This window comes from Clytia hemisphaerica, unplaced genomic scaffold (genome assembly GCF_902728285.1).
Source record: "Clytia hemisphaerica strain Z4C2 unplaced genomic scaffold, Clytia hemisphaerica genome assembly, whole genome shotgun sequence".
In the NCBI taxonomy this organism is placed as follows: Eukaryota; Metazoa; Cnidaria; class Hydrozoa; order Leptothecata; family Clytiidae; genus Clytia; species Clytia hemisphaerica.
Window position 1 is genome coordinate 1556440 of NW_027104338.1, and position 25389 is coordinate 1581828.

At 34.4% G+C, this 25389-nt stretch overlaps 1 protein-coding gene across 2 annotated transcripts; it reads right to left on the reverse strand.

The window, feature by feature from the left end:
• Positions 1-36: 36 nt before the first annotated feature.
• LOC136817989 (ankyrin repeat and LEM domain-containing protein 1-like) lies at positions 37-21967 on the reverse strand. Of its 2 annotated transcripts, none has more exons than XM_067074362.1 (9): positions 21880-21967; positions 13516-13592; positions 12464-13140; positions 8933-9111; positions 7150-7917; positions 6653-6801; positions 6005-6212; positions 5191-5320; positions 37-1366 (listed from the first exon to the last, which is right to left on the reverse strand). In XM_067074362.1, exons 2-9 carry the CDS (start codon positions 13581-13583, stop codon positions 1200-1202), a joined length of 2346 nt encoding a protein of 781 aa, XP_066930463.1. In that variant the 5' UTR covers positions 13584-13592; positions 21880-21967; the 3' UTR covers positions 37-1199. The 2 variants fall into 2 exon arrangements, with proteins under 2 accessions (XP_066930463.1, XP_066930462.1); XM_067074361.1 differs by lacking the exon at positions 21880-21967 and adding an exon at positions 21732-21834.
• Positions 21968-25389: the final 3422 nt, after the last annotated feature.

Consider the following 25389-nt stretch of genomic DNA (forward strand, 5'->3'; position numbering starts at 1 on the left):
TTGATAATATATATTCATTTTTGAAAATAATTCACAAAATAAATTCCATCTCGCTTTTTCTGTTTCTAAATAATTACATTTGATGTTTTTTTTACTTTACGTCTAAAAATATCTACAGAATAATCACAAAATTTAAATCTAACATATTTATATACAATACTTTACTCTACTAAAGTTTTAAAAATCTTTAGAATTTTACCATAATTTTGAGCAAAATTTTAAAAATCATTGCTGACTACGGGAAAGATTTAAAACATGTGAACGATACGTCAATTTATCGAGCAATATTTGACAATATCGTTTTCGGACCGTAATGTACGAAGTAGATAAGATGAGATCTATTATGAATGAGGATTTTTCTTGCTGTAAACAATCCCCGGCTATATTGTTGGAAAAATGCAAACTAAGCTGCAAATATATCGCGGACACCTTTTCAATATATTGCCGGCACTCAGCAATATATCATCAATAAATTGTCTGACAATATATTGTGTAGTGTATGTAGCCCTTTAAACCATTCCCAGAAAGTATAAAAATGATTCGAAAATGAATTTAATGACGTTACCTACTACGATGGCATGCACGTGGCTTCAAATTCATAATCTCAATCAAGCCATATTTCTAATATACCACACCTTTCATATGCTGCCTGCAAAAACAACATGCTATAATCATTTTTTCTCCAAGCCACTAAATCATAATTCAAACAAATAAACAACACCAAATTTTTTGATTTTATTGAACAAAGCTTTTCGAGTCTTTACTAACTCATCATCAGGTTAAAAATTGTTTTTTATTTGTTTGAAACATGCTATAAGGCTTTCCCATAAATCATACAATATTACATACAAAGCAATGAATTCTGTAACCTCAGTTAGTTATACCAAACTGATTGGTTCGGTCTTCACTTTAAGGTTATCACCATAGCGTTAACAAAATAAAGAACATACCGTACCAGATACATGAATTCCACATCGATATGAATCCTCATTTATAAATCACGTTTCTTGATCTGGCGTTCTAAGATTATCACCATAAGGTTATCCAATGAAAGATCATACCAAATTAAATTGTAAATATATTTGAATTCTCATTGAGTCAAATCACGTTGTAAGTTCTGGCGTTCGTGAAATTTACAGAATAAGCTCATCATACCATACTGCTATTAGATACTTGAATTGCGAAAAAAAATCGAATTCTCATTTAGTCAAATCACGCTGCTTGATCTGGCGTTCACCTTCGATAAGGTAGATCTTCAGAGCTTTCATTAACAAGTGGATACCTAGCAAACGTTTCTTCTTGGTGGACCATGAAGATGCAGGACCATAGAAATCACCGTGTTTAGCGTTTGTGAGACGAGAAAGACCTAGAAAAGATTGAAGTTGGTTTATTCACTAGATATTCCAACGCCAGTTAAACATTTAAAGGGATTATCAGATGATTTTTGATATTTGGCTTAGAGATACCTTTTATGGTCCTAAGAAACACCTCTAAATCTTTTGACTCAATTTTTTTCCAAAGCTGAAATATTCGACTTTCCAAAAATGAATCTTTACACAGTCTTTGCGTTGAATTTCTATTGTTTTCAAGTAAAAATTTGAGAAATTCAGTTGAATATTTCAGCTTCGGAAAATAATTGAATACGTATATATCGTTTGGAAGTGAGCTAATCGTCAAGACAGGAATGTAAAGAGATCGAACACATGTTCTTGAAAACAATGGGAACATGACTCGTCCTATACCCTTAAGAGAGTTTGTTTCGGTTAATGGATTTCTTTTGTTGTTGATCGAAGAGATCTGCATAATTAGCGTGATGTGATGAACTTCTTTTGTTTTGACTCTAATTATGCGTAAATTTTAGGGGCTTATATTCCGGGAACACCTCGCTCAGACCAAAATATACTTATATTTTCTTGCACAGAATTTCCTAGCAATTCTAATGATATAACCGCATCACGATCGCATCACTACAATCAGTGCCATAATATATTGGCACTTTTGGCTAACTTACCATTTTTCGAAAATTGAAGTTCGAGCGAGAAGGTCAATTTTTAGGCCTTCAACTTGATTTCATCGATTATTTCGATCTGGGAGGGATTTATTGGTCTCTAGGCTATATTTCAAGCCCTACTGGACCATTTTTGAACTTTTGGATCAGAGCACTTACAAATCGATTGTGGTTTCAAAACACCCCGGTGAATTTCCCTTTTGTGCCAAGTATTTTGTCACTGATTGTAGATAAAACGCCTGAATGCAAGAAAGTAAGACATTTGATCTGCTTTGCAAATTTTATCGAGTTTTCAATCATAGATATCTTATACAAAACACTAGATAGAGCTACTTCATCCTTATTTGAATCAAAATAATACGCCATCTTTGATAAATGCAATTTGATCGATCAAGCCTATCTTTTGCTTCGTCGCTTCGCGCCATCCAGGTTTTTTTGCTTGGTTAAACAAATTACCGGTACCGAACTGTGACCTACTGTGACCTACTTTCACCAAGATGGCGCATCATTTTTGCTTCACCTACAGTTGCTTGGGAAATACAGAGTAGCTCTATCAAGTTTTTTATATAAGATATCTATGGTTTTCAATAGAAACGATCAGAACACTTTCGGCTATCAGAGAAGCTGTTTTCTTATTCCATTTCATTTCTCTGGTCAACAATTCACCCAAAATGCTATGGTTAAAATTGAGCAGAGGTTGTCGTTTTTGTCGTTTTTGAAGAGTCAGATACAATCTTGCAAAGAAATTCATAGACCCATACAATTTCCAGAGCATGTTAGTAAAACGTTTCCGAAGGAACTTTTCTTAGAAAATATTGAAATATTTATGAACTTTTCTCAGAAAATATAGAATACTAGCCGGTACCCGGCGTCGCACGCCGGTTAAGCTGTAGCTGAACGCACTAAAAGTCCTTTGGATGTTGAAGCTGGCTTAAAAAGTGATCAAATAAAAAAAGAAATCTCTACAACGTTTAACTCTAACCTTCCCCGGTTGTCTTATCTTTTAACCATATTTGGATCATGTACTGTCCCCCCCGTGACATAATTTTTTGTTTAAGTCAAAAGTTATCAGAAAGAGCATCGTTTACTTTACTGTACCTGTGTCGTTTGAAATGACTCTGCAGGTAGTTATTTTTCTCGCTTCGCTCGGGTTAAATATGCCGTCCAGTTTAAATGACAATTTTTCAGGAAAAAGTGGGAAGGTCACAAATAGTCAGGCAGCTGAGGTCACATAAAAAAGTGCAGTAGCTACAAAGTTTGCGAGCAAACTTTAAACAGTTGTTTTCAATAGATACGACCTTTCTGAACACAAAATCATCAACCGGACAGTTTGAAAATAATTACCGGACGCGTCCGAAAATATTTTCGTATTTGATGACGTCACAAGCAAAATGAAAATTTTTATGAAAAAAGCATAGACATATTATATACCAATCGACGCGTTTTTTGACGTAGATTAAGAAAAAGGTCAGTAACTATGTCTGAAAATTTGATAATAAAAAGTTAAAAGCTTCCGAAGTTTTGATGACGTCATATTTACACTTTCTTTAGGATCGATTTTCTCGAGTTAGGTTGAGAAATCATATATATCCACTTAAAAGTCTTCTATATCGATTTTTGATGGCGGTCTTAGATTTCAATTTTGATAAGTTTGAATTTTTGATTTTTTTTTCGTCTCGGACAGGTAAAATTGACGTTACGGACATAAAGGAAAAGCGCTCTAACTTTTTATAGCAAAATTTTCAGATATGGTTACTGACCATTTTCTTAATCTACGTTAAAAAACGCTTTGATCGGTATATAATATGTCTATGTTGGTTCTCAAAATTTTTTCAGTTAGCCTATGGGCACGCATGACGTCATCAGGTACTAAATATTACCGGACACGTCCGGTAAGTAATTTCAACAACTCCGGTTGATGGTTTCTAGATATTTAGGTTGTATATTTTCAATTAAAAGTGGTTTGGGATTGTTCGCACCCCGTCCAATTTTTTTGTGACCTCAGCTGCCTGTCTAAAAGAATAGTGCAACTCTTTGTTTTTATCAGATCGAGAAAAAAAATAAGACAATTCTAAGTTGCTTTTTTAAACCCTTGTCATAACTTTTCAAATTTAAACTTAACAGTAACGACGTCTTGAATGTTTTTATAAGAAGAAAGAAGTGAACCAATTTTTTCTTATGCATTTTATCGCCCTTTTATGCTGTTGTTGTCCAAAAGCTTTTTGATTTTTATGTTTTGATTTACTTTTGAAATATTCTTTTCCATGAAATGAAATTGTTTTGTTTTGAAAAGAATTCGAATGTCATTAATAAATACGATCGTTAAATACATTCGAAAACATTTAAAACAAAAGAAGAGAGAAAAAGGCAAGTCTCGGCAGAAATTAAAATTACTAAATGTAGATGGACCTTAAATTTCAAAACAAAGGCTGAATAAAGTCTAAACCAAGCTCTATCCGATCTTTTCCGAATGGCGCGAATCCAATAGAACAAATTTGTGGAGCAAGAGACTAAAAGTCATAATTTTAAAACACAAACAAAGCGAAAGCGAAAACGAAAGTGGTGACACACAGACACACAAAGCACCGCTATTAATATATAGATTTATGGTGTTATGGTGTATCTAGGAGTATCTTTGTTTTCAAATTTAGATCTTGTCAAAATATTATACTGTGTGAAAAGGGAAAGTTTCAAAAAAAGTACAGTACGATCAGACTCTTTACATTGTCATACTAACATAAATTTAGATTTAGATGGTTTTCACATTTTATTTTTATTTTTCGTAATATTTTGCCATCGAAGCCTTATTATGAACTTAAAATAGTTTGTTCTTATAAAAAAACGTGCAACAGATTTAGATGCGGATGGTTGAAAGTGTTTATGAGGATTGCACGGTAATCGAGAATAAGTTCGAATTATAGAGGTTAAAATTAAAGAGAGCCCATTATATCACTGTGTTTCCTATACATACTCATAAGGAGGGATGGCCAAGTGGTCAAAGGCGTCAGCGTCTAAAACCAGGGGTTCGCAGTTCGAATCCCCGCTCCTTCCAGTGTTACGTTCAGTTCATAGATAGCCAAGCTGGCTGGCCATGGACCCCGTGAAAACAATCGAAAGACTGCCTAAAAGTCCTAGATTACTGGGCTATCCACGTAAAATATCGATTCTTTCTATATACTTACTCATAGCGTCAATCATACATGCTTCTCTTGTGTACGCTTCTACTGGTATGACACTATGAAAAAGGTGAAGGGTGGTCACGCCATATCCTTGTTCCCAAATGTCCAGTACCATGTTACTCTTATTGGAAGGCTGTATAAATGAATGGAAAATGTGAAGAATGAAGGTTATGAAAGTGTATCAAGTTTTTTTAAAGGTAAGACGCTTTGAAAATGACGGAGTAAGACAAAGAAACATTAAAAACATTTACAAAATAGTTTTGTTCGTTAAAACCTATTTCATTAAATCGCAAAATATATTTGCAACAAATTTGGCAATATTTTTTTAATTTTGCTGAATTTTAAATGCATTTTTGGAACGAAAAATTATAAAATCTGGCGCTGTTTTAAAGCTAACTTAACACAAGCCAAGTTTTCTCGATTTATTTCGATATTTTTCCGAGTTTTGAGACGGATCTACTTCTTTTTAGAGGTTGGTTAGACGAAACTCTAAGTGAGGGGAGAGTTTTGAACACTGTAAGGCTTGAACCGTAGTGCACTGGTAGAGGATCTGGCTGCAGTTCAACCCCTAGCCGGGTCATACCAAAGATTTTCAAAATGGTACTTGATGCCACTCTGCTTGATGTTCAGCAATTAAGAGAAGGATTAAGAGGGAAAGTGGATCAATCCAGGGAGAAAGAGTGGCGCCATCTCCTACCTTCGGGTAGATAGCTATCGAAAGAGGAGCCTTCAGGTCGCTTCCGACTGCGGTCACTTACTTAAGGCTTGAACACTGTAACACTTTGTTTTTGATTTTATGGGAAGCTAGAAGACAAACCTTTGATTGCTTGTTATCTGGTCTCAAGTATTTGGCAGCTTCATGAAAATGTTCGTAAGGTCTCGATTTCTTGCCTTTTCCAATGTAAAAGATGGCGGACACAAACGTGCGGAACTGTTCTGTGAACGACATTGTCTCACCACGGTCCGCAAGATTCTTTGTAACACGTGGGTCGAGCAAGATGTAATTGAAAGACGTCTTTTGCGTTCTAAGAATATAAGAATAGGAAAATGAATAACGCAGTCTCGTTCCCTGCGTATTATCCGCATTTCAATTATAGATTTATAAAAGCCCGAAGGGCTAGATATCAGGCTTTTGCTGAAAAGTGTGCCGAGGTTAGGTAGGAAATCCTTCCTAAGTCACATGACATTACAATATAATTTCAGCGCTTGATCAATCAAAAGCTTCGCGGATTTTCGAAAACAATAGCATCAATATTTTTTGCGGTATTTACTATTTTTGCTTGGAAGAGCCTAAAGCACTCCATCTACATAGCCTTTCGGATTTTTATCGAATTAGGGAGCGTCGTATGAGAGTTTCTTGTTGACGGGGACTTTAAATTTCATCAAATAAGGGAGCCTATCGAATATGTAGTTAAAAGGTCGAATTAGAGAGCGTCAACTGTAGACATTATAATCATTTACTTACCCTTCTCTCCAGGTATGTTTCTCTGGATTTTCAAACACAAAAGACATCTCTTGTTCCAATGAGTCACCTTTATCTTTGGGTAGCGTCAAAGTGTTCAGGAAGATTTGACGCATCTCGTTCGTGTAATCTTTCAACTGTTTCTCTTCTTTCTGTGGTAGGAGAATTTGAAAAAAATATTAAAAATTGAGGAGATAAGCAAAGTGAAGTTTTCCATTAGTGAATATTCTAAATGACGGAGTATATCCGAAAATGGCGGAGAAAGCTATTCCTAAAGGCATCTGCCAATAATATGAAAGAAACCCTTAGTTCCGACAACGCTTTAACAAAAGAAATCTCGTGATCTAATGCAGGACTACGATGCAAGTCTATCTCAGATTTCTTCGATATTAAAAGACAAACTTTCATTTCATTCAACCTAGAGATGGCTACTGTAATAGTAAAGCTTCGTGAAGATATTCCTACAAAATAATCTGAAAGAGTAAAAAAACAAAATCTACCTTTGATTTCTGATCACCATGACTACCGGTTGTCGATGCTTGTTGAATACGAACCAGGTGTTTCTGATACACCCTTCGCGTTGTGTCAGAAATGGGACCTGGTTTCTCTCCAAGACTTATCAGTTGATCTTTCAATTCCATGTTGGTAAGCGCTAGTACGGAAGGTGAAACTTCGACAATGTTTTCATCCAATTCTTGTGTAGCTGTCATTTGACTGACGTCTTTCCAGTCATACGACACTGTGATGGAGCTCAATTCATCGATACTCCTTCGTTGATGATTAGGAACACTCTCCCTGCAGTTGATGATGACAAAATGTGAAGATTTCAACGTTTTGGATGGTGATTCAGCTAAAATACTTTGGTTTGGATTAAACTCGTCACTTTTCGTTTGGTCTTCATAATAATCGATCAGCTTTGAAATATCCCATGAATTTTCACCACTATAATTGACAGTAGCTTCTTGAGCAAGATTGATATTGTTCTCGGTAAATGTTTCGTTGCCGGCTTCACTACTATTCAACAAATTTGACATATTTTCGATCATCTCTCGCTCCTCTGGGAAAATCTCTCGCTCTGGGGTTTCCCTGTCCACTGGAACGGGGGTTTCCTCTAGTGTGGCTTGTTTTTCATCCTCTACGATGGAGTGTTCTTCTTCTCCTTGGTTTGACTCTTCTCCGTTGAGGGATGGTGCAGAAGAGGAGAGAGGAACAAAATAATGGCTTTTGTTTCGCTTGCGACGGATCGGCGGGAGGGTTGCGTCTTTATCCTGTAGTGGTTAAACATTAAAAAAGGTGTTCACAATAGACCTTTTCATAAATTACGTCAAGAACAACAAGGGTCTCGTTTTCAAAGAATTACCAGAATTACTAAAGGTAATTATATCTCACAAGACTTAAAAGATGACACATTTAAATAGAGCCGAGATTTAATAACTCCTTTGTCTTGAAGTTCAATTAGTACTAGTAATCGTATGGTTTGGAGTGCAATTAACGATTAATCACGAGTAACAAAGGAGAAAATAGTAATTTGCACGAGTCCGAAGGACGAGGTAATCGTCAGTAAATAATCATTAGTAAATCATAGTTTTTTTTAGAAAAAGGGAACATTTTTGACATTCGAATTGCAATGCAACTTATGTACACAAAGCGAATTTCTTTGTTCTTTTTTATATTGAAGAAAAAAAATGTCTTAGTTTTTTATTATATAGTAAAAAAAAGTCTCTGACACAGGACTTGGGAGAGAAAAGAATAAGGGGACAAAAGTGTCCCCCCGCCGAAGAGTGCAAAAAGTGGTAATAGTGCAATTAACGATTAATCGCACTCCTCTAAACCCATCAGATTCGAGTAATTTTGCACGGCTGACGATTACCAAAATAATCAATTCAGAGCAAGAAATATGCTCGCAAAGTAATTTATGAAAGAGCAGAGGTAAAAAACGGCAGATAAAAACGCCCCATTAGCACTACCCAGCTGGCACAAAACATTGTTTCAACGTTTATCTAACGTTTACAACGTCCATTTAACGTTAGATGAACGTTGAAACAACATTGTGTGCCAGCTGGGTATGTACTGCAATTATAATACTCATCGCTCTCTTAAATTCAACGTTCTAACTATTCAACAATATCGAAAATTACTCTCAAGAAGAAACTTTCACAAACGACGCTCCCCTATTCAATACGCTTCTTCAATAGTCGATACGCTCCCTTATTTGACAAAAATCCAATCCCCCTTGAAAATCGAATTAGAGAGCGTCAACTGTATTAACACTTCCCCACAAACCTCTCTATCAGAGCGAAGGAACGTGTTTCCACCATGGCAACTCCAGAACGTTTCATCAGCACTTCCAACACCACCAAAACTTGTGCTTGAAGATGAGGAGGTTGATGATGACGTAGACGATTTGTGTGAGCTCCTCGATGATCTATCACCAAGGTAACCAAGTGATGACGTCAGGTTCTCTATTGAAGAAGAAGAAAAATGGGAGCAATATAATCTGCTTGTCTATTGGTAGAAATATAGTTTTTCATCAAGTGATTCGTAATTGGTGATTCGTAATTGGTGAAAAACACTTCGTAAAAATCGTGTGTACATTCGGATGAAGGTTCGAATTTAATTTGATCAACAAAATCAACATTGAACGGGAGCTAAATCAAAACATTAAAAAATAGTGGAAGGGCATCAGAAATCTATCACTTTATAACCAGTCCCTAATAACTAATGTTTAAACACGCTGCCACCGACTACGAATATACTTGTAATAAGTGTTTAAAATACTGGTGGAACTTCAAACGGCCATAACTTTTGAAACATAAGTTTTTGCTTGCTTTGTTGTTGTATTTTATTGGTCAGCCCCGATGACCCTTCAAATCCCTTTTTTCCAGCCGCCGCCGCAACTTAAGAGTTTGGTTTTTTTATTCCGATTTCCCGATATCACTTTGATTTCTAAACTTTCTTCCGATCGGGTTAACTTTTTGGGTACTTTTAGCGTGCGTTGTTTTTACAGATCATAATTTTTAATGTGGTGTTTCAAGATGGCGGCTCAAGTGATAAGTCTTTTTCGTTCGTTCGGTGTTTATCTCTTGCCAGCTTTTATTTATACAATCATTACATCTTGTTGAAGTGGCTTTTAAACTTATAACTAAGGAAGATGCAACACTGGAGTTAGATTATAATTATGTTCTTTTCTTTAAAGTATGAAGATTTTAACTTATTTGCTCAAGTTTTTTCCTGAATTGTGAGTTATTTTTTTACCTGCTAGACCTCATTTATTTATTTTGTAGCATGAAAACATATTGTTTCATTTTGGACTTGAATATAGAATAACCACCAACAATTACTGGAATTTGATGGAGTGTATATATATTACAGTTCACAGCTTCATGTTTTCTCGAACTTGAGTGTTTTCTATCTTTTGATTTGATAGACATTTTATATGCTTGTTCTTCTGGACTTGGAGATAATATTGATAAAGCGTAAATGGAAATTGATCAAGTATGTTAAAGTACCGCTCCTATGTGAATTTGAGAAAGACCGAAGTTCTTCTTATGGATTATTAACCGAAAAAGCCGGTCTCTCTGAGGAAATATTGACCGAGGGCACGTGTGCCCGAGGTCAATATTTTCCAGAGAGACAGGCTTACTGAGGTTAATAATCCATTTATAGCCATGCAAAATAAAGTAATAAAAGTAATTAATTAACAAGTGTATTCTATTGTTCTACATCGTAAAAATTAACCTTCTAAAGATGTTAATTTCATAACTGGTCACTATGGGGAAATATTAAACGGCCACGTGACATCAATTATCCAATCAGTTTTCTCAAAAATGATTGACAGTTGTATTGCAGGGCTATAAATCAAATTATTGACGCAAAAATGATTTTTTTTCTAGACTTGCGTTTTTCACTGGCAGTTACGTTTGTTTTTTTGGACCGACTTGGAGATAATTATGATAAAGCGTAAAGGGAAATTGATCAAGTATATTAAAGTACAGCTCCTATGTAAATTTGAGAAAGAACGAAGTTCTTCATCAAATTATTGATGCAAAAATGATTTTTTTCTAGACTTGCGTTTTTCACAGGCAGTTACGTTTGTTTTTCTTTGACCGACTTGGAGATAATTATGATAGAGCGTAAATGGAAATTGATCAAGTATATTAAAGTACAGCTCCTATGTAAATTTGAGAAAGAACGAAGTTCTTCATCAAATTATTGATGCAAAAATGATTTTTTTTAGACTTGCGTTTTTCACTGGCAGTTATATACATTTGTATTTTTGGACTGACTTGGAGATAATTATGATAAAGCGTAAATGGAAATTGATCAAGTATATTAAAGTACCGCTCCTATGTGAATTTGAGAAAGACCGAAGCTCTTGATCAAATTATTGACGTAAAAATGATACTTTCTAGACTTAAGTTTTCACTGCGATTTGAAAGCAGACACTTGCATTTGTTCTTTTTGACTTGGAGGTAATTATGATCAAGCGTAAATGGAAATTAATCAAGTATATATATTTAAAGTGCAGCTCCTATATAAATTTCAGAAAGGCTGAAGTATTCTTCATCAAATTATTGACAGAAATTATGTTTTTCTCGACTTGCATTTTTTCACTGTGATTTGATGGCGGACACTTTACATTTTTTTGGACTAATAATGATAAATAATAAATGTATATAAATGGATTAAATATTTTTTAATAGATAAATATTGCACTTTTAAGCATATTTAGGCTCAGATTAGGGAAAATACAGTACAATAATTACAGTCTTTCTGGGACGACACCGGGTATATAAACATAAAACTTTAAATTTGAATAAATTTTAGATAGTATTTTGGGTGTCGGTGTAAACTTTATTTTGAATTTTTCATTGCTTACACGTCTTTTTTTTTTAAGAAACTAGTTTCACCAAGCAGCCTCAATGTTTCTTAAGAAATCGGCCTTTTGAGCCTTAAATGTTTCTTACATGTTTCTAAACTTTTTGACATAATCAGCCTCATGGAAGGCTGGATTGGAAGGTTCTTAAGAAAAACCGAATTAAAAAATGTTATTTTCTCATTCTCAGCCTCAGCATGTTTCTTAGATGTTTCTTAGTTTTTAGGCATTCTGAGCCTCATGTTTCTTAAAAGTATGTTTCTTAAAAAAAAACGTGTATTATAAAAAACATGTAGTTTTAAGCTAAACTATTTCTCTGCAGTTAAGATGAATAAGAATGACACCATTTTAACTTTTACTGATTTACAGCATCTTTGTTTTTGAAACTTTTTAGATTTTTTGTCCAGCTTGAGCTTGAATATAATTATAAGTGTAAGCTTAGTAAAAAATGAAAAGTGTATAAATTTTTTGTGATTTTTTATAAGTATATACAGTATGCCTTGCTTTTAACTTCCTTGCAAGGATTTTTATTTTCATGAATCTGTTGTTGATGTTCATCTGTATATCTAATTTTTATTATCTAAATATCTATCCTAATTAAGAGACGAATAATTATTCTGTCATACAGATTGTAACATGGCATATTTTCGTTAATCCATATTGTATACAAACGTAAATTTGATGACTTTTTCACTCTCGTTTTAGTAAATCATATCAATTTTTAACAACATATCTTTCTAATCATATTAAGCAATTTAGGCTGACCTTCCAGCGCAGCTGGTTTATTTCTGATTCAATTTTCTCTAAAATATTCAGGCCATAAAGGAGCCTCTGAAAGTCAAACTTTCGTTGAAATTCCGAGAAGTCAATTTTTCGTTGAGGGCTAGGCAAAGTGAAAGTGTTAAAAAACGTTTCCAGAAGTGAAAGAGGAGTTTTACCTGACTTATCAATGGGAAAGCATCCATCTGTGCCTTCGATCATCGTTGATGAAGCTATATTATGCATCATTGATTCGTTGCAAGTTTGAAACAACGTCTCATTGGCTAATAGTTCTTCTTCGCCAGAATCTGAAGGATCAAAGTCCTCTTGTACCAAATTGGTAATATCGCTTAGAATGGATGAATTATTATCAAAGGATTTATGTTTGGAATCATCCTCACTGGTATTTCCTTTCTCAGTCAAAAAAGTTGAAAATTCAACATGACCGCCAAGGATTTTATTCAGATTCATTCTTGTTTTTGATTTGAAACCATCATTTCGTCTTTTATTGCATCTGTACCTTGTTAAAGCATCAATACATTCCTTCTTGTGTTTCTCAGCATCTTCAGCGTAATCCAAAGCTGACATATCATCATCGTCCTTAACAGCTATGTTAGCACCATTATCTATCAACACATTTATAGTCTCATATCTGCCCCACATTGCAGCAATATGTAGCGGACTAAGACCAGTAGGCGTCTTGGCATTCGGATCTGCACCATGATGTAACATTCTGGCAACTATCTCAGGACCAGTAGGTGATTCAAGGACTGCAGCTGAATGAATGGCTGAGCATCCATTGGATTTTGTAGGTGTTGATGGATCAATACCAGCTTGGATTAATTTCTCCACAGACCTACAAAGATGGACAACTTTTTGTGAGAAATCATGAGTGTTATTATTTAAAAATTGTAACCGATTTTAGTAACCGAGACCCTCCCCCCCCCTCGAGAATAACATAATCTAGTAGAATAAACGTTTTATAATGAGCCGAATTTTTCAACAAGCTTTGGTACAGCAGTGCTCCATAGAATGAGATGAAACACCAAATAAAAGTCCCATTACTAATATCCCATATTTTTAGCACTGTCTTATCTGGTCTTATCGACGGAAAGACTTTTTTGAGTGGATCAGTATCCTCATCTAAACTCTTGTAGTTGTACGTAAATTTTATCTGTTTCAACGAATTTTGACTAATTTTGATGAATCCTTCGCCATAAAATGAGAATACCTGATATCTCGAGCTTCTGTTGCTGAAACTAAATCTTCCACTAATTCTTCTTCTGTATCGGATTGCATTATTCGGAACTATAATCAAATGATATTAAACAAAAATGTGAAGGGTTAACTTTTAATAAATAAAGGTTTCAATAGTATTAGAAAGTGGTACCTTTAAATTCTTTAGTTATTTTTCGCCTTTATTTTTATGCACCCCTTTAAATAGGTTACTTTGATGCTATTCCCAGGAGAATAATCTACTGTCAGCCAAAACTTTTAAGCATTATTTGAGCACCTTGCTGCTGATATTTCAGTTTGAGTTTAAAGTCTTATGTGGTGGTTTTTGAAAGGGTTAGTTCTGGACAGTTGGGATGTAATTTTTGTTTTTTATAAATTCAACATTAACAACACAAAAGAGCCAACATTTCTGCAGCAACAGAGACCATGACAAATAAATTTTCACTGTTAGCGTGCCTAACCATCCACTGCCTCAATACAATGAACCAATTACAAGCGTGTAATTTGCCGGGGGTGACGTTGTGAGCCTGATACTGCTGATAGTTTGGACAGCACTTGTCATCATTGACAATATCAAACAAAGGCTTTTCTGTCAAGAGCTTTGTAATCATTCTAACAGATTCCTCAAAATGACCTTCTGCATAGCTGTCAGCTTTGCCTCGCAAAAATGTGGGAGAGCTTCAAGTCGAAAAAATTTTCCCCAATTATATATATTTATTCAATTTTTCCGAATCAGAAAATCAGGAAATCGAGGGAAACGGAAATTTTTTTTCGGGAAATCAGGGAAATTTTTGTCCCAATTTTCCAAATTCAGGAAATTTTGCCATGCCGCTTTTTCAAAATTTGAATTTTTTTTCAGGAAGTCGGAAATTTTTTGGAAATGCAGGAGATGCGGGAGAAAATCCTGAAAATGCGAGAGATTTGGCTGAATTTTTTTTCCCGCGAGAGAAAACATTGGCATGCGGGAGTCTCCCGTCCAATGTGGGAGAGTTGAGTGCTATGCTTCTGTTGCATCTAAGCTCTATATACCATTTTGTGTGCGCTAAGATTGAGGTCTATTATGAAACCCCCTTAAAAGCAAAAAATCTTTGTAAAAATGACACAAGGGTGATTTGCATGAAATTGTTCCAAAAGGCTGAAAAAATCTCAAAATTTTTCCTCTAGGGGTCAGGTTTTGAGAAAAAAAATAGTTTCATTACACTTTAAAAGCTGTTTTCCTGTTTTCAATTTTTTCACAGGTTTTACAGCTAAAAATTTGTCCCGTAAGCTACAAAATTGTAGCAATGGTAACAGCCTCTCAATTTGAAGAGAGAATTGTAATTCAGAACCAAATAACTTTTGGAAATCTTCATTAACCTTTTAACTTTCAGAAAAACTTGATTTTTTCATTCTAAAATAGGTTTATCAGAGTTTATGGGGGGTATCTGTGGTATACACCATTGCACTTGAATAGGGGAAATCACTCCTTAACCCTCAATAACTTTCATTCATACAACTAACTTAAAAAATCTTGGATATTTAAATTAGCAATATGGTGTAGATTAACCAATCAATGCAAAAGATTTGGTCAAAATAGAACTTTCTTTTGTTAAATTTAATGATTTTCAAATTTTGTCGCTTACGGGACAAATAGAAATCCTAATTTTGTCCTGTACGATCCATACAAAGTGTGAAATATCTCGAAAAAGAAAGATACGTATATGGCAAAACTTTTTGTGCCTTTTGATACATACATAAGAGTGACTTCAGGGAATACAAAACATTTCTTGTACATATATATTATTGATTTTGAGTATTTCATTCTGTGACGTACGGGACAAGTGTGATTTTTTTTCAATTTGGTTAAAAAAAATAATTTCTTTTAAAAAAAAAGTGTCTGAAAAACATGACACATATATAGGAAAGGAAAAAAAACAAACTTTGGGCAGAATTTCTTTCCTCGTTGATATTTGAAGCAGTGTAATTGGAGTTGTTGCGTAAGGGACAAAAAATTGGACTGCTGCAATAAAGGCGCATAGGCCTTCACTAACTGAAAATATGAAATAAAATTTGGTTTCTGAATTAAGACTAAGAGCCAATTTCTGTAAGAGTGGGGCAGGTCCAGATAGTAAGGAATTTTAAATGATCTCATTTTTGGATATTTTGTTCTTCAAGGTGAAAAAATGAGAAATCCAAAAGGACAAGTCTAAAATAAAGAAACTGTCATAAAATGTCATCTGTTGATGGAAATGACCTGAAACTTTTAGCAGTTGTCCCCCTAATGCCAATGATTAGTTAGGTGTAGAAGATAGACCAATTTTTTGACCAAAATTAACGCAAAGTTTGAAGCCCTCTACAGGAGGTGCTAGAGGAAAATTTTGGAGACTGTAATTTGATTTTTTCTGATTCCTTACAAAAAGTTCTTGAAATCCACTGTAAATCAGCTTTCTAATGTACTTGAATAAAATTTCATTGGCTTTCAAAATCTGCTCCCCACCAGAGTTCATGATTTTTAGGGGTCAATTATCGCTTAGTAGCCTATCTTTGAGACACTGTATCTGCAAAACTACTTGAGATATCAAAGTGAAATTTTCAGAGTCTTATTTTCTTGTGTGATAGATCATTAGATCAAATTCTAAGAGGGTGAGGTATCATACTTTCTTTATTCTGAAGATTAAAAAAAAGGCTCTTATTATTACCCAAATTCACCAAATTTACCTAAAATTTACTTATTTACAGATATTTTAGCCTTTTTGGCCCAGCGCTAGCGAGTGGGCCTTTAAAGAGAGTGTCACTATTTTTTTTCCGTGTTTCCTTCTGTGTGTCCGTTTTGGTAGAAACGGCGCTTTATACCAGTAACACACTTTTTGCCGTCTGGAGAGGGAAAAGCTTGCGAAAGTCGGGTACTGGCTAAAAAAGATATATTTTCTGATTTCGCGCTCCTTAAACAACAAACGTTTTCAAAACAAAACAGATACAAGATGGCGGTTGAAGCGAGGAGATTGATTTCATGTGTTGATTCTTACTTTCTTGAACATTTTCTTTGCTTTAGTGGTCAAGAGACTTTCAAACCAAAGAAACTTTGTAGTGATTTTTTTTTGTAAACTTTTTCAACATTCTGTCATATGTTATAGTTTTCATAAAGCTTTCTGAGTGAAAATTCTATACCTTAAATCAATTTCTGACTTTCACTTTTAGTTTCTTGTTTTCAAAAAGACTTGATTCTGGAATTTGCTGATGAACACTAAAATGGAGTTCATGTGTAAATTATAGCAAGATTGGAACTTTTTCAATCATACTACGTGTGAAAATGGTTATTTCTAGATCTGTCTCGTTTAACGAATTGGTGGCTTGATTTTTCAAACTCAACACGGAATTATTTCAAATACCGATATTAAATGGAATATGGCAATGGAGACTAAAATGCAGCTCATGTGTAAATTTGAACAAGATTGGAACTTTTTCCATGATGCTACGTGTGAAAATGGTTATATATTTCTAAGTCTGTCTCGTTTAACGAATTGGTGGCTTGATTTTTCAAACTCGACACGGAATTATTTCAAATACCGATTAAATGGAATATTGCAATGGAGACTAAGATGCAGCTCATGTGTAAATTTGAACAAGATTGGAACTTTTTCCATGATGCTACGTGTGAAAATGGTTATATATTTCTAGATCTGTCTCGTTCAACGAATTGGTGGCTTGATTTTTCAAACTCGACACAGAATTATTTCAATTACCAATTAAATGGAATATGGCAATGGAGACTAAACTGCAGCTCATGTGTAAATTTGAACAAGATAGGAACTTTTTCCATGATGCTACGTGTGAAAATGGTTATATATTTCTAGATCTGTCTCGTTCAACGAATTGGTGGCTTGATTTTTCAAACTCGACACAGAATTATTTCAAATACCGATTAAATGGAATATGGCAATGGAGACTAAACTGCAGCTCATGTGTAAATTTGAACAAGATTGGAACTTTTTTCATGATGCTACGTGTGAAAATGGTTATATATTTCTAGATCTGTCTCGTTCAACGAATTGGTGGCTTGATTTTTCAAACTCGACACAGAATTATTTCAAATACCGATTAAATGGAATATGGCAATGGAGACTAAACTGCAGCTCATGTGTAAATTTGAACAAGATTGGAACTTTTTTCATGATGCTACGTGTGAAAATGGTTATATATTTCTAGATCTGTCTCGTTCAACGAATTGGTGGCTTGATTTTTCAAACCCGACACAGAATTATTTCAAATACCGATTAAATGGAATATGGCAATGGAGACTAAACTGCAGCTCATGTGTAAATTTGAACAAGATTGGAACTTTTTCCATGATGCTACATGTGAATATGGTTGTTTCTGGATCTGTTGTGTTTTACGAATTGGCGGCTTGATTTTTCAAACTCGACACAGAATTATTATAAATACTAATTTTAAATGGAATATGGACATGGTAAATGTAGACTAAAATGCAGCTCATGTGTAAATTTGAACAAGATTAGAACTTTTTTCATGCAATGATGTTGTTTCTTATGGAAGTTGAATTTAATGATATTTTGAATTTGATTGTTTACCTTCGGGTAGAGCTTTCAACATTCAATTTATTTTTGATTGACTACTGTACATTATGTTTCGTTTATTTTTTCACTTCCCTGTTCTAAGAAATGAAGAAAGGGAGAATTATCCTTGTCGACTTATTTTTCATTTTATTTTGCTCGACGCAGTAAAATTTTAAATCCTTTGGACATCCCTTTCCTGAAATCTTGTTAAACATTTTTTGGAATTTTTGGAAATCGCGTAAATTACGCTTTTGCTGGGCCTTCACGCCTAACGGGCTTCTTGTTATGTGATAAAAAAGTGTTTTAAATCACTTTTTGGGTATTTTAGATAATATTTCAAGTAAATTATGAATAGATTGTCAAATTTCATGTTTGCAAACTGCTGTTGAAAGGCTGCAAAGCTTGTCAAAATAGCAAAAAAGTGACATTTTCGGATTTTGAGCAAAAAAATTTTTTCAATGTAATTTTTTTCCATGATGGTTAGAGATCACAAAGTTCTGTTTGTTGTTTTTGAAAGTCAACTTGGTGGACTATCAGACCCTCAAAGTGAAATTTTCCAGATTTTAGGGCGCAGGCGGCTGGCGCAGCTCAAAGATGCTACTTTTTTAAATTATTACCGCATTTGAACCATAATGGCGCCATATTGAGAAAATTTCAGACTTTGAAAATTTGATTTTTAGGCAGTCCAAATGGTGTTCTTTCATTCTTATTCAATTTTCTGTGAAAATTTCTTCTAGATGGACTGCAAAATGAGCTCAAAGTGCACCGAAAATTGAAAAGTTTGTATTTTTGGGCCACCATAGCTGCGCGCGCCCTTATGGTCACAAATATTTTATTTCGGATTTTGGTAGTATTTTTGGTATAGTTTCAATATATGAAAAAAAATCCACGTGATCTTTAGGGCGCAAAAAGTTATTAGGGCTAGAAATTGCTATCTCAGCTAATTTTTGGCTTTTTTGAATTTTCGCAAAACCTTTAAAACCCGATAAATCCACCATTATGGATTTTTGAGACTTCTCCTTTTGGATTTCTCATTTTTTTACCTTGAAGAACAAAATATCCAAAAATGAGATCATTTAAAATTCCTTACTTATCTGGATGCTCAAATTTTGCCCCACTCTTACAGAAAATGGCTCTTAATTCTAAATAGTATGCTTACAGAAAAATGCTTAACAAGGTATGTAAATTTGTCAGGAAAAGCGCATTGGACGTTTAAAAACTACATATATTGCCAGAACACATCGCGTACGGGACAAATTTTGAGCAAAATCCAAAAAAATTCCTATTCAAGATAATCACCTGGAATTTTTTTTGCTTGTTCCAACAAAACAACCCCATTATACACTAACTTTGGGGCAAAAAAAGTTTGATTATCTCGCAACCAGCTCAAATATATCTGGAAAACTGTGCCATTTTTCATTTTGGAACAAAATCACCCACAAGCAAAAGGCAAGCATAAAATTTGGATTGGGTATTTTTCTCTTTTAGATAAAAAAAGCATTAAAAGGTGCTATATAGACTGATTCTGCAAAATCCAGTTGAGTATATCAGTCAGGCACATCCTGGCAAATGAACGGGGTGAGCATTAGCATGGGGGTATTCGTCACCCAGTGTAAATGAGATAGGACGTCTCAGGCTAAAAGCGTGAAAATGAATAAAAATAAACTTCAAACTGAAAGCGGGAAAAAAGGTAGAAAGCTGGGAACTTTATTTTTTTGTCAAAAGTTTCTTCAATCTTCGAAGAAAAAATTGACCCATGGAAAAAAGATTTCATCTACAGTATGCAGTTCTTCAAAATGAAGCAAAATATTTCAAACCCGGTTCAATTGCGTGGGGTATTCAGCACTATTACATCACTTTTGTTTTCCACCCCTTGCATTTGCCACCAATCACAAGTGAAAAATACCCCGTTCATTTGCCAGGATGTGCCTGCTGACTGTATATTATGTATATCTTCAACCAAATCTCAAGCAAGCTGCCCCTGTTCCTAAATAATTAATTTTCACCCAAAAAAAAAATAAACAGGTATCTCTATCTCTATCTACAGTGCGTCTCAAACCGCGATATTTCGAGAGCACGGAAGCGCGTCAAAACACCAGCTTTTTTAGAGTTTTGTCTCGTTTACCCAAACGCTGCAATCCTGCGTAGGCTTTGGGCTCAAGACTAGAACCCCCAATACGAGACATTGGCCTGACCGAAAAAAAATCATCATCATCAATTTTGTTAATTGTCAGAGTCGTTTACTCACTGGAAATACGCAACTTTCTGAAGTTTCGTTTTTTTTCGGTTGTGCTTCATTTTAAAAATAACGAAGATGAAAAGTTACCATCAATCCCGCGAGTAAAAGAAAGTACTCCGACTAGTCTACGAAAAGTGCGCTCGCGCGGCGAATAGAATATCTCGCAAATTAATATATGCATAAAACTGACGAAATCCTTTCTTTTTTATGCTTAGGTGACGTCACCATCGATCCTGACTCGACAATGGAGAACCAAATTTGGCAATGTATAATTATTACAAGCGGCCGAGAAAGTTTGTGTGACGCAAAAATTGCGCGATAAACGAAGCCCTAGAAGAACGCCCACTGAAAATTGAAACCAGGAATTTATTGAATATTTCACTAATGAAGTATCAGACTTTTTGTTTTTTGTAATTATTATAAATTCATAATTTTTAAATACTATTTTTTGAATGTCAAGGGCAGGGACAATTAAAGTGAATTTAAGCTGATTGGGTGGATATTGGGCGGACCGGCGTTTTACACGTGCCGAGATTGGAAATTAAATGAGAGTAAAAGACGGGGGCGTCTTAGTATGTAATATTAATTCATTATTCTTTTATTTTTATTTTTCGCGAATGAAAAATGAATTTTTGATTTTTGAATTAAGGAAATATAGTATAATATATTGTATTTGATTGTCAAAGATACTTACGAATAATCTGCTGTGTTGCTTCGCTATTTACCCCCGGATTGTTTTAGTAGGCACTTCGGTCACGTATATAAAAACACGTGTATATGTTGAAGCCGACTGTGGACTGACCGCAATTGCAATTACATAAATTATTGTGGAAGGGAACGCTTGAGACGAATGTTTGGGAAATCAAAAAGACAACTTTTGTGAGAATGTTGAGTTTTGTTTATATGGCTGTTTGTGACGCACTGATCTATCTATCTATATATTTAAGTAGTAACAAAACATACATGTTTGTTCTCCCTACATAAATAAATAAGGAAAAAAGGAACACTTAAGCCTTGCCCTTGGAGCTAAAGGCAAAGCAAGGTATTACCGTACGTAAGTTGGTCTAATGTTGGCATCCCTCGCTCTTCTAATTTCAACATCCTTCTTTAGTTAGAGATAGGAATAATAGGAAGGTGAAAATGAAATCACACAGAGTCGGTCTACACTACATCTAAGCTAATTCTATCTAATTAAAGTTTGAGAGGAAAGTGATGCTACGGAAAAATTTTATTATTATGAGAGGTGCTTTTTTGCTCCTCTTGTCTTTTGCCCCAATTGCCAATCTATATATTTAAGTAACATCAAGACCCATTCCCCAAAATAAAAATTGCCTGTTGAGGGACAGTTGCCTCCACCAGGCTTCTGCTTTCAGAGAGTTTATTTCTCCTACAGCAATTTGAAAAAGAAATTTGTCTTACCTTCATTTTGAAAAGTTTTCATTTGAAATGAAAAGGTTGTAAAAAACGGTTACAATCTATTTAAACAGCTAAAAAATCATGCCTTAACTTGTAGCAGAATTCAAATTACAAGACAATGAAAAATATACAAAATTAACTGAAATATTACCAGCAAAGATCAGATTTCTGACACTTTTTTGTCCGCCATCTTGAATCTTGAGTAAACAAAATTTGAAATTCGACTTGCGCTCCCGCACTTTTGGTGATAACCGTTTTATTGTCTGACCGGATCATTTGTTTACGGGAATCTGAAAAAAAACGAATTGCATCCGCCATCCATCCGGCGGATAAAAATCTATTCTGAAAACTTTTGTCATTTTAAATTGTCATAGCGGGGTCATAGATGATGTATGTTCAAAACTCATCTGAGACTTATGAAAATCAGTAAAACAAGTTTTCTTCAAAATGAATACACTCCCAAGCATGTAACAGTAGTCGCAGATTCATCCAAGATCCTAGATGGGTAATTTTGTGTTCTCGCTGGATTGTGCGTTGGGAATATGTATGTCTTCACAGCTTGATATGTAATGTAATATCTCATACGGTAAGGTCACTTTTGCCTTACTTCCCCCTCTCCTGGGTCCAAAAAAAGATTGAGATTATAGCATAATAACACAAGTGTTATTTTTATTTTTGTAGGCACAAAAAAACTTGGAAAATGACGATGCATAGAAAGTGAAGATAGATGATCCTGTCGCATCTACACAACACAAGGTATATCACTGAATAATCAATTTCACTGAATGAAATTAAAAACAGATGTACAGTGTGCGTTTGTTCCAAACTCTATACCGCCGCTCTTTTTTTCTATAAACCACCCTACGCACGGCGAGCATATACAGTGGAGTTTCCGTAACTCGAACACGCAAATACACAAATTTGTTCGATCTAAAGTTTCGAGCTATGGAGGAAGGTTTACAAGGCAATGTTAACTGAAGGGACCATGAATTTTGTCCGAGTTATTAAGGAGACAATCGATTAATAGAAGTTCGAATTAGTATATTCTACTGTATTTTCCCGCCCACTTTCTTTGATCCTACAGCACCTAAAAAATCAAAGTTTGTTAAACTTTACCATAAACTTAACCTTGAGACTGCTGCTAGGATCATAAATCAATTTTCTTGTGACAAAACTTTTGGAACAAAGAATGTCGAAGAAAAAACGAACAAACTGATCTCCATCCTTCAAGACATAGATAAACATGTACCAACTAAGTTGATACCAAGTAAAAACCAGGGTATGTCTATTGAAACCAGAAAATTGATAAAAGAAAGAAGAAGTATAATCAATCTGTTAAGAAAAAATAAAAATAACATCTTTTTGAGAAGCAGAAAAACAGAATTAAACAGACAGATCAAACAACATATAAGAGATAGCGATGATGCAAGATTCGAGCTCATGAAGAAAAGAATTAATGTTAGAGAAACAACCAAAAAGACCTGGAAATATATTAAAACAATTCTAGATGGTGAAAAATGCAACACACAGCATAAAGATAAAGTTTTTGTCAAAGAAGATGGCTCTAAGGTGAAAGATAAACAACACATAGCTAATTCCTTTAAAGAAAGACAAGAAAAAATTTTCCAACCAAATATTTCCTCTGACAGAAGGCATAAGTATATTGTCGACCACTGGTTTGAGAACACTCTTTTTCATAGAAGAGAACGTTTTTCTATCTATCACATGTTTGATCCTCTCTTGACTAGATTTGAAGTCGAAGAAAAAATAACACATCAAGAGGTTGACAATGTTCTAAAGTCCCTCAAAGTCCACAAAGCACCTGGCCATGATGCCATACAAAATAAACTTCTTTCCACACTCTCTCCTCTCCTTATATCACCACTTACTTCTCTTTTTAATGACTGGTTGAATAATTCCATCTTCCCAGATTCATTAAAAACTGCAAAAATCTCGATGATCCCCAAAGTAGTGAACACAAACAAGATCTCAGAACATAGGCCAATTAGCCTTCTTCCTACTATTGGTAAGATCTTCGAGAAAATCCTTGCAGATAGAATATACAATTGGGCTGAAAATAACAACATTTTAAACAAGGAGCAGTCTGGCTTTAGAGCTAAAAGAAGTACAGTAGATAATCTTTTCCTTTTACTCAACGACTATCAAGAGGCAAAAATCAAGGGTGAAAGAATGCATGCAGTCTTTGTGGATTTTGAGAAGGCTTTTGACAAAGTCAACCACTCTCTTCTTCTTTTTAAACTAAACTCTTTAGGTATCCCAAAATACCTCCTAAACATCCTTCATAGTTACCTTAAAGACAGGAAGGCTTATATTAAATACTCTCACTTTAAATCAAACATTTTTTCTTTGAAAGCAGGAGTACCTCAGGGCTCCTGTCTTTCACCTATCCTTTTTTCTCTCTTTGTCTGTGACATTCCCAAACCATCTAGTGATACAACAAAGATGACCCAGTTTGCAGACGATCTGGCTGCCTGGGAAAGGTATAAGAGAGTATATGACTCAAATTTAGACGAGTATATTGAACTTTTGTTTGAATGGTTTAGTAAATGGGGGCTAGTAGTCAATATGGATAAAACCAAACATGTGAATTTCGGTAGGAGTAAAATGTCAATTTGGGTTAGAAATGTGAGACTCAAAAAAGATAATAAGATCAAATTCCTAGGTCTCCAACTCGACAAGCAACTAAATCTGGTTTCCTATATAACAAGCAAGATTAATAAATCATACCATCTTTTAAATTTTCTTCAAACACTAAAAAATCAGTATCACATGTCCAAAAATAAATTATTAATGTTATACAAAAGCCTTTTGAGATCAAGGTTAGAATATTCGCATATTTGTCTACTTTCTATTTCCAATGCTCAGATGTACAATATGGAAAAAATACAAAATAGGGCACTAAGAATTATCTTAGGGAAACCTAGATGGACTAGGATAACTGAATTATATAGAGAAGCAAGAGTTACTTCTTTGGAAGATAGGATAAAACGACTTTCAAAAAATTGGCTACTTGCTAGCAATGGTATACAACATCACCCACTCAATAATTATAACTTTTTAAATAGGCCGAATGCAGAAAAAAAGACACTTTATGAAAAACTTGTCTCATTTTAACATTTATTAAATTTTTAGTTTGATTATTAACAATTTTCTTTTCTATTTATATTTATAATACACATATACATATCACTCAAAAAATAATTCCTTTTTAGTTTAATTTTCATTCACACAAATAAAATATTTATACCTTCGTACCTTTACAATCAGAATACAGACAGGTCCTACTAGGATTCCATTATGTCAGCTTTGCTTCGAATAAAAACCTTTCTCCTTATTACAATACTTTAATTAAAATAAACAGTTATCAGTAATAACAACGATCCATTTTTAGAATTTTTAAAGATTTTTAAAACAGTTGGGACAGAGCCTGTCAGGTTCATATCCCACTACACACGCACCGAACTCACATATTACGTTTTAGTAATACAAACCATATTCTTTTTAACCCCTATGTTATCTTTTTATAATAGCCAATAATCTCTATTTTAAATTAATTATTTTTATATCCAAGCTCTCTTCACGACCTTCCGAAATCCGCTTTTATTATAAAACATTCAATTGTTATATACCTCTTTAATAC

What these genes read in the sequence shown, in the direction of transcription:
- LOC136817989 (XM_067074361.1), bottom strand. An exon ending in AAACATACCTGGAGAGAAGG is followed by an intron (nt 6,213 to 6,652) that starts GTAAGTAAATGA and finishes TTATATTCTTAG; the next exon opens with AACGCAAAAGACGTCTTTCA. An exon ending in CAGATAACAAGCAATCAAAG is followed by an intron (nt 5,321 to 6,004) that starts GTTTGTCTTCTA and finishes TCATTTATACAG; the next exon opens with CCTTCCAATAAGAGTAACAT.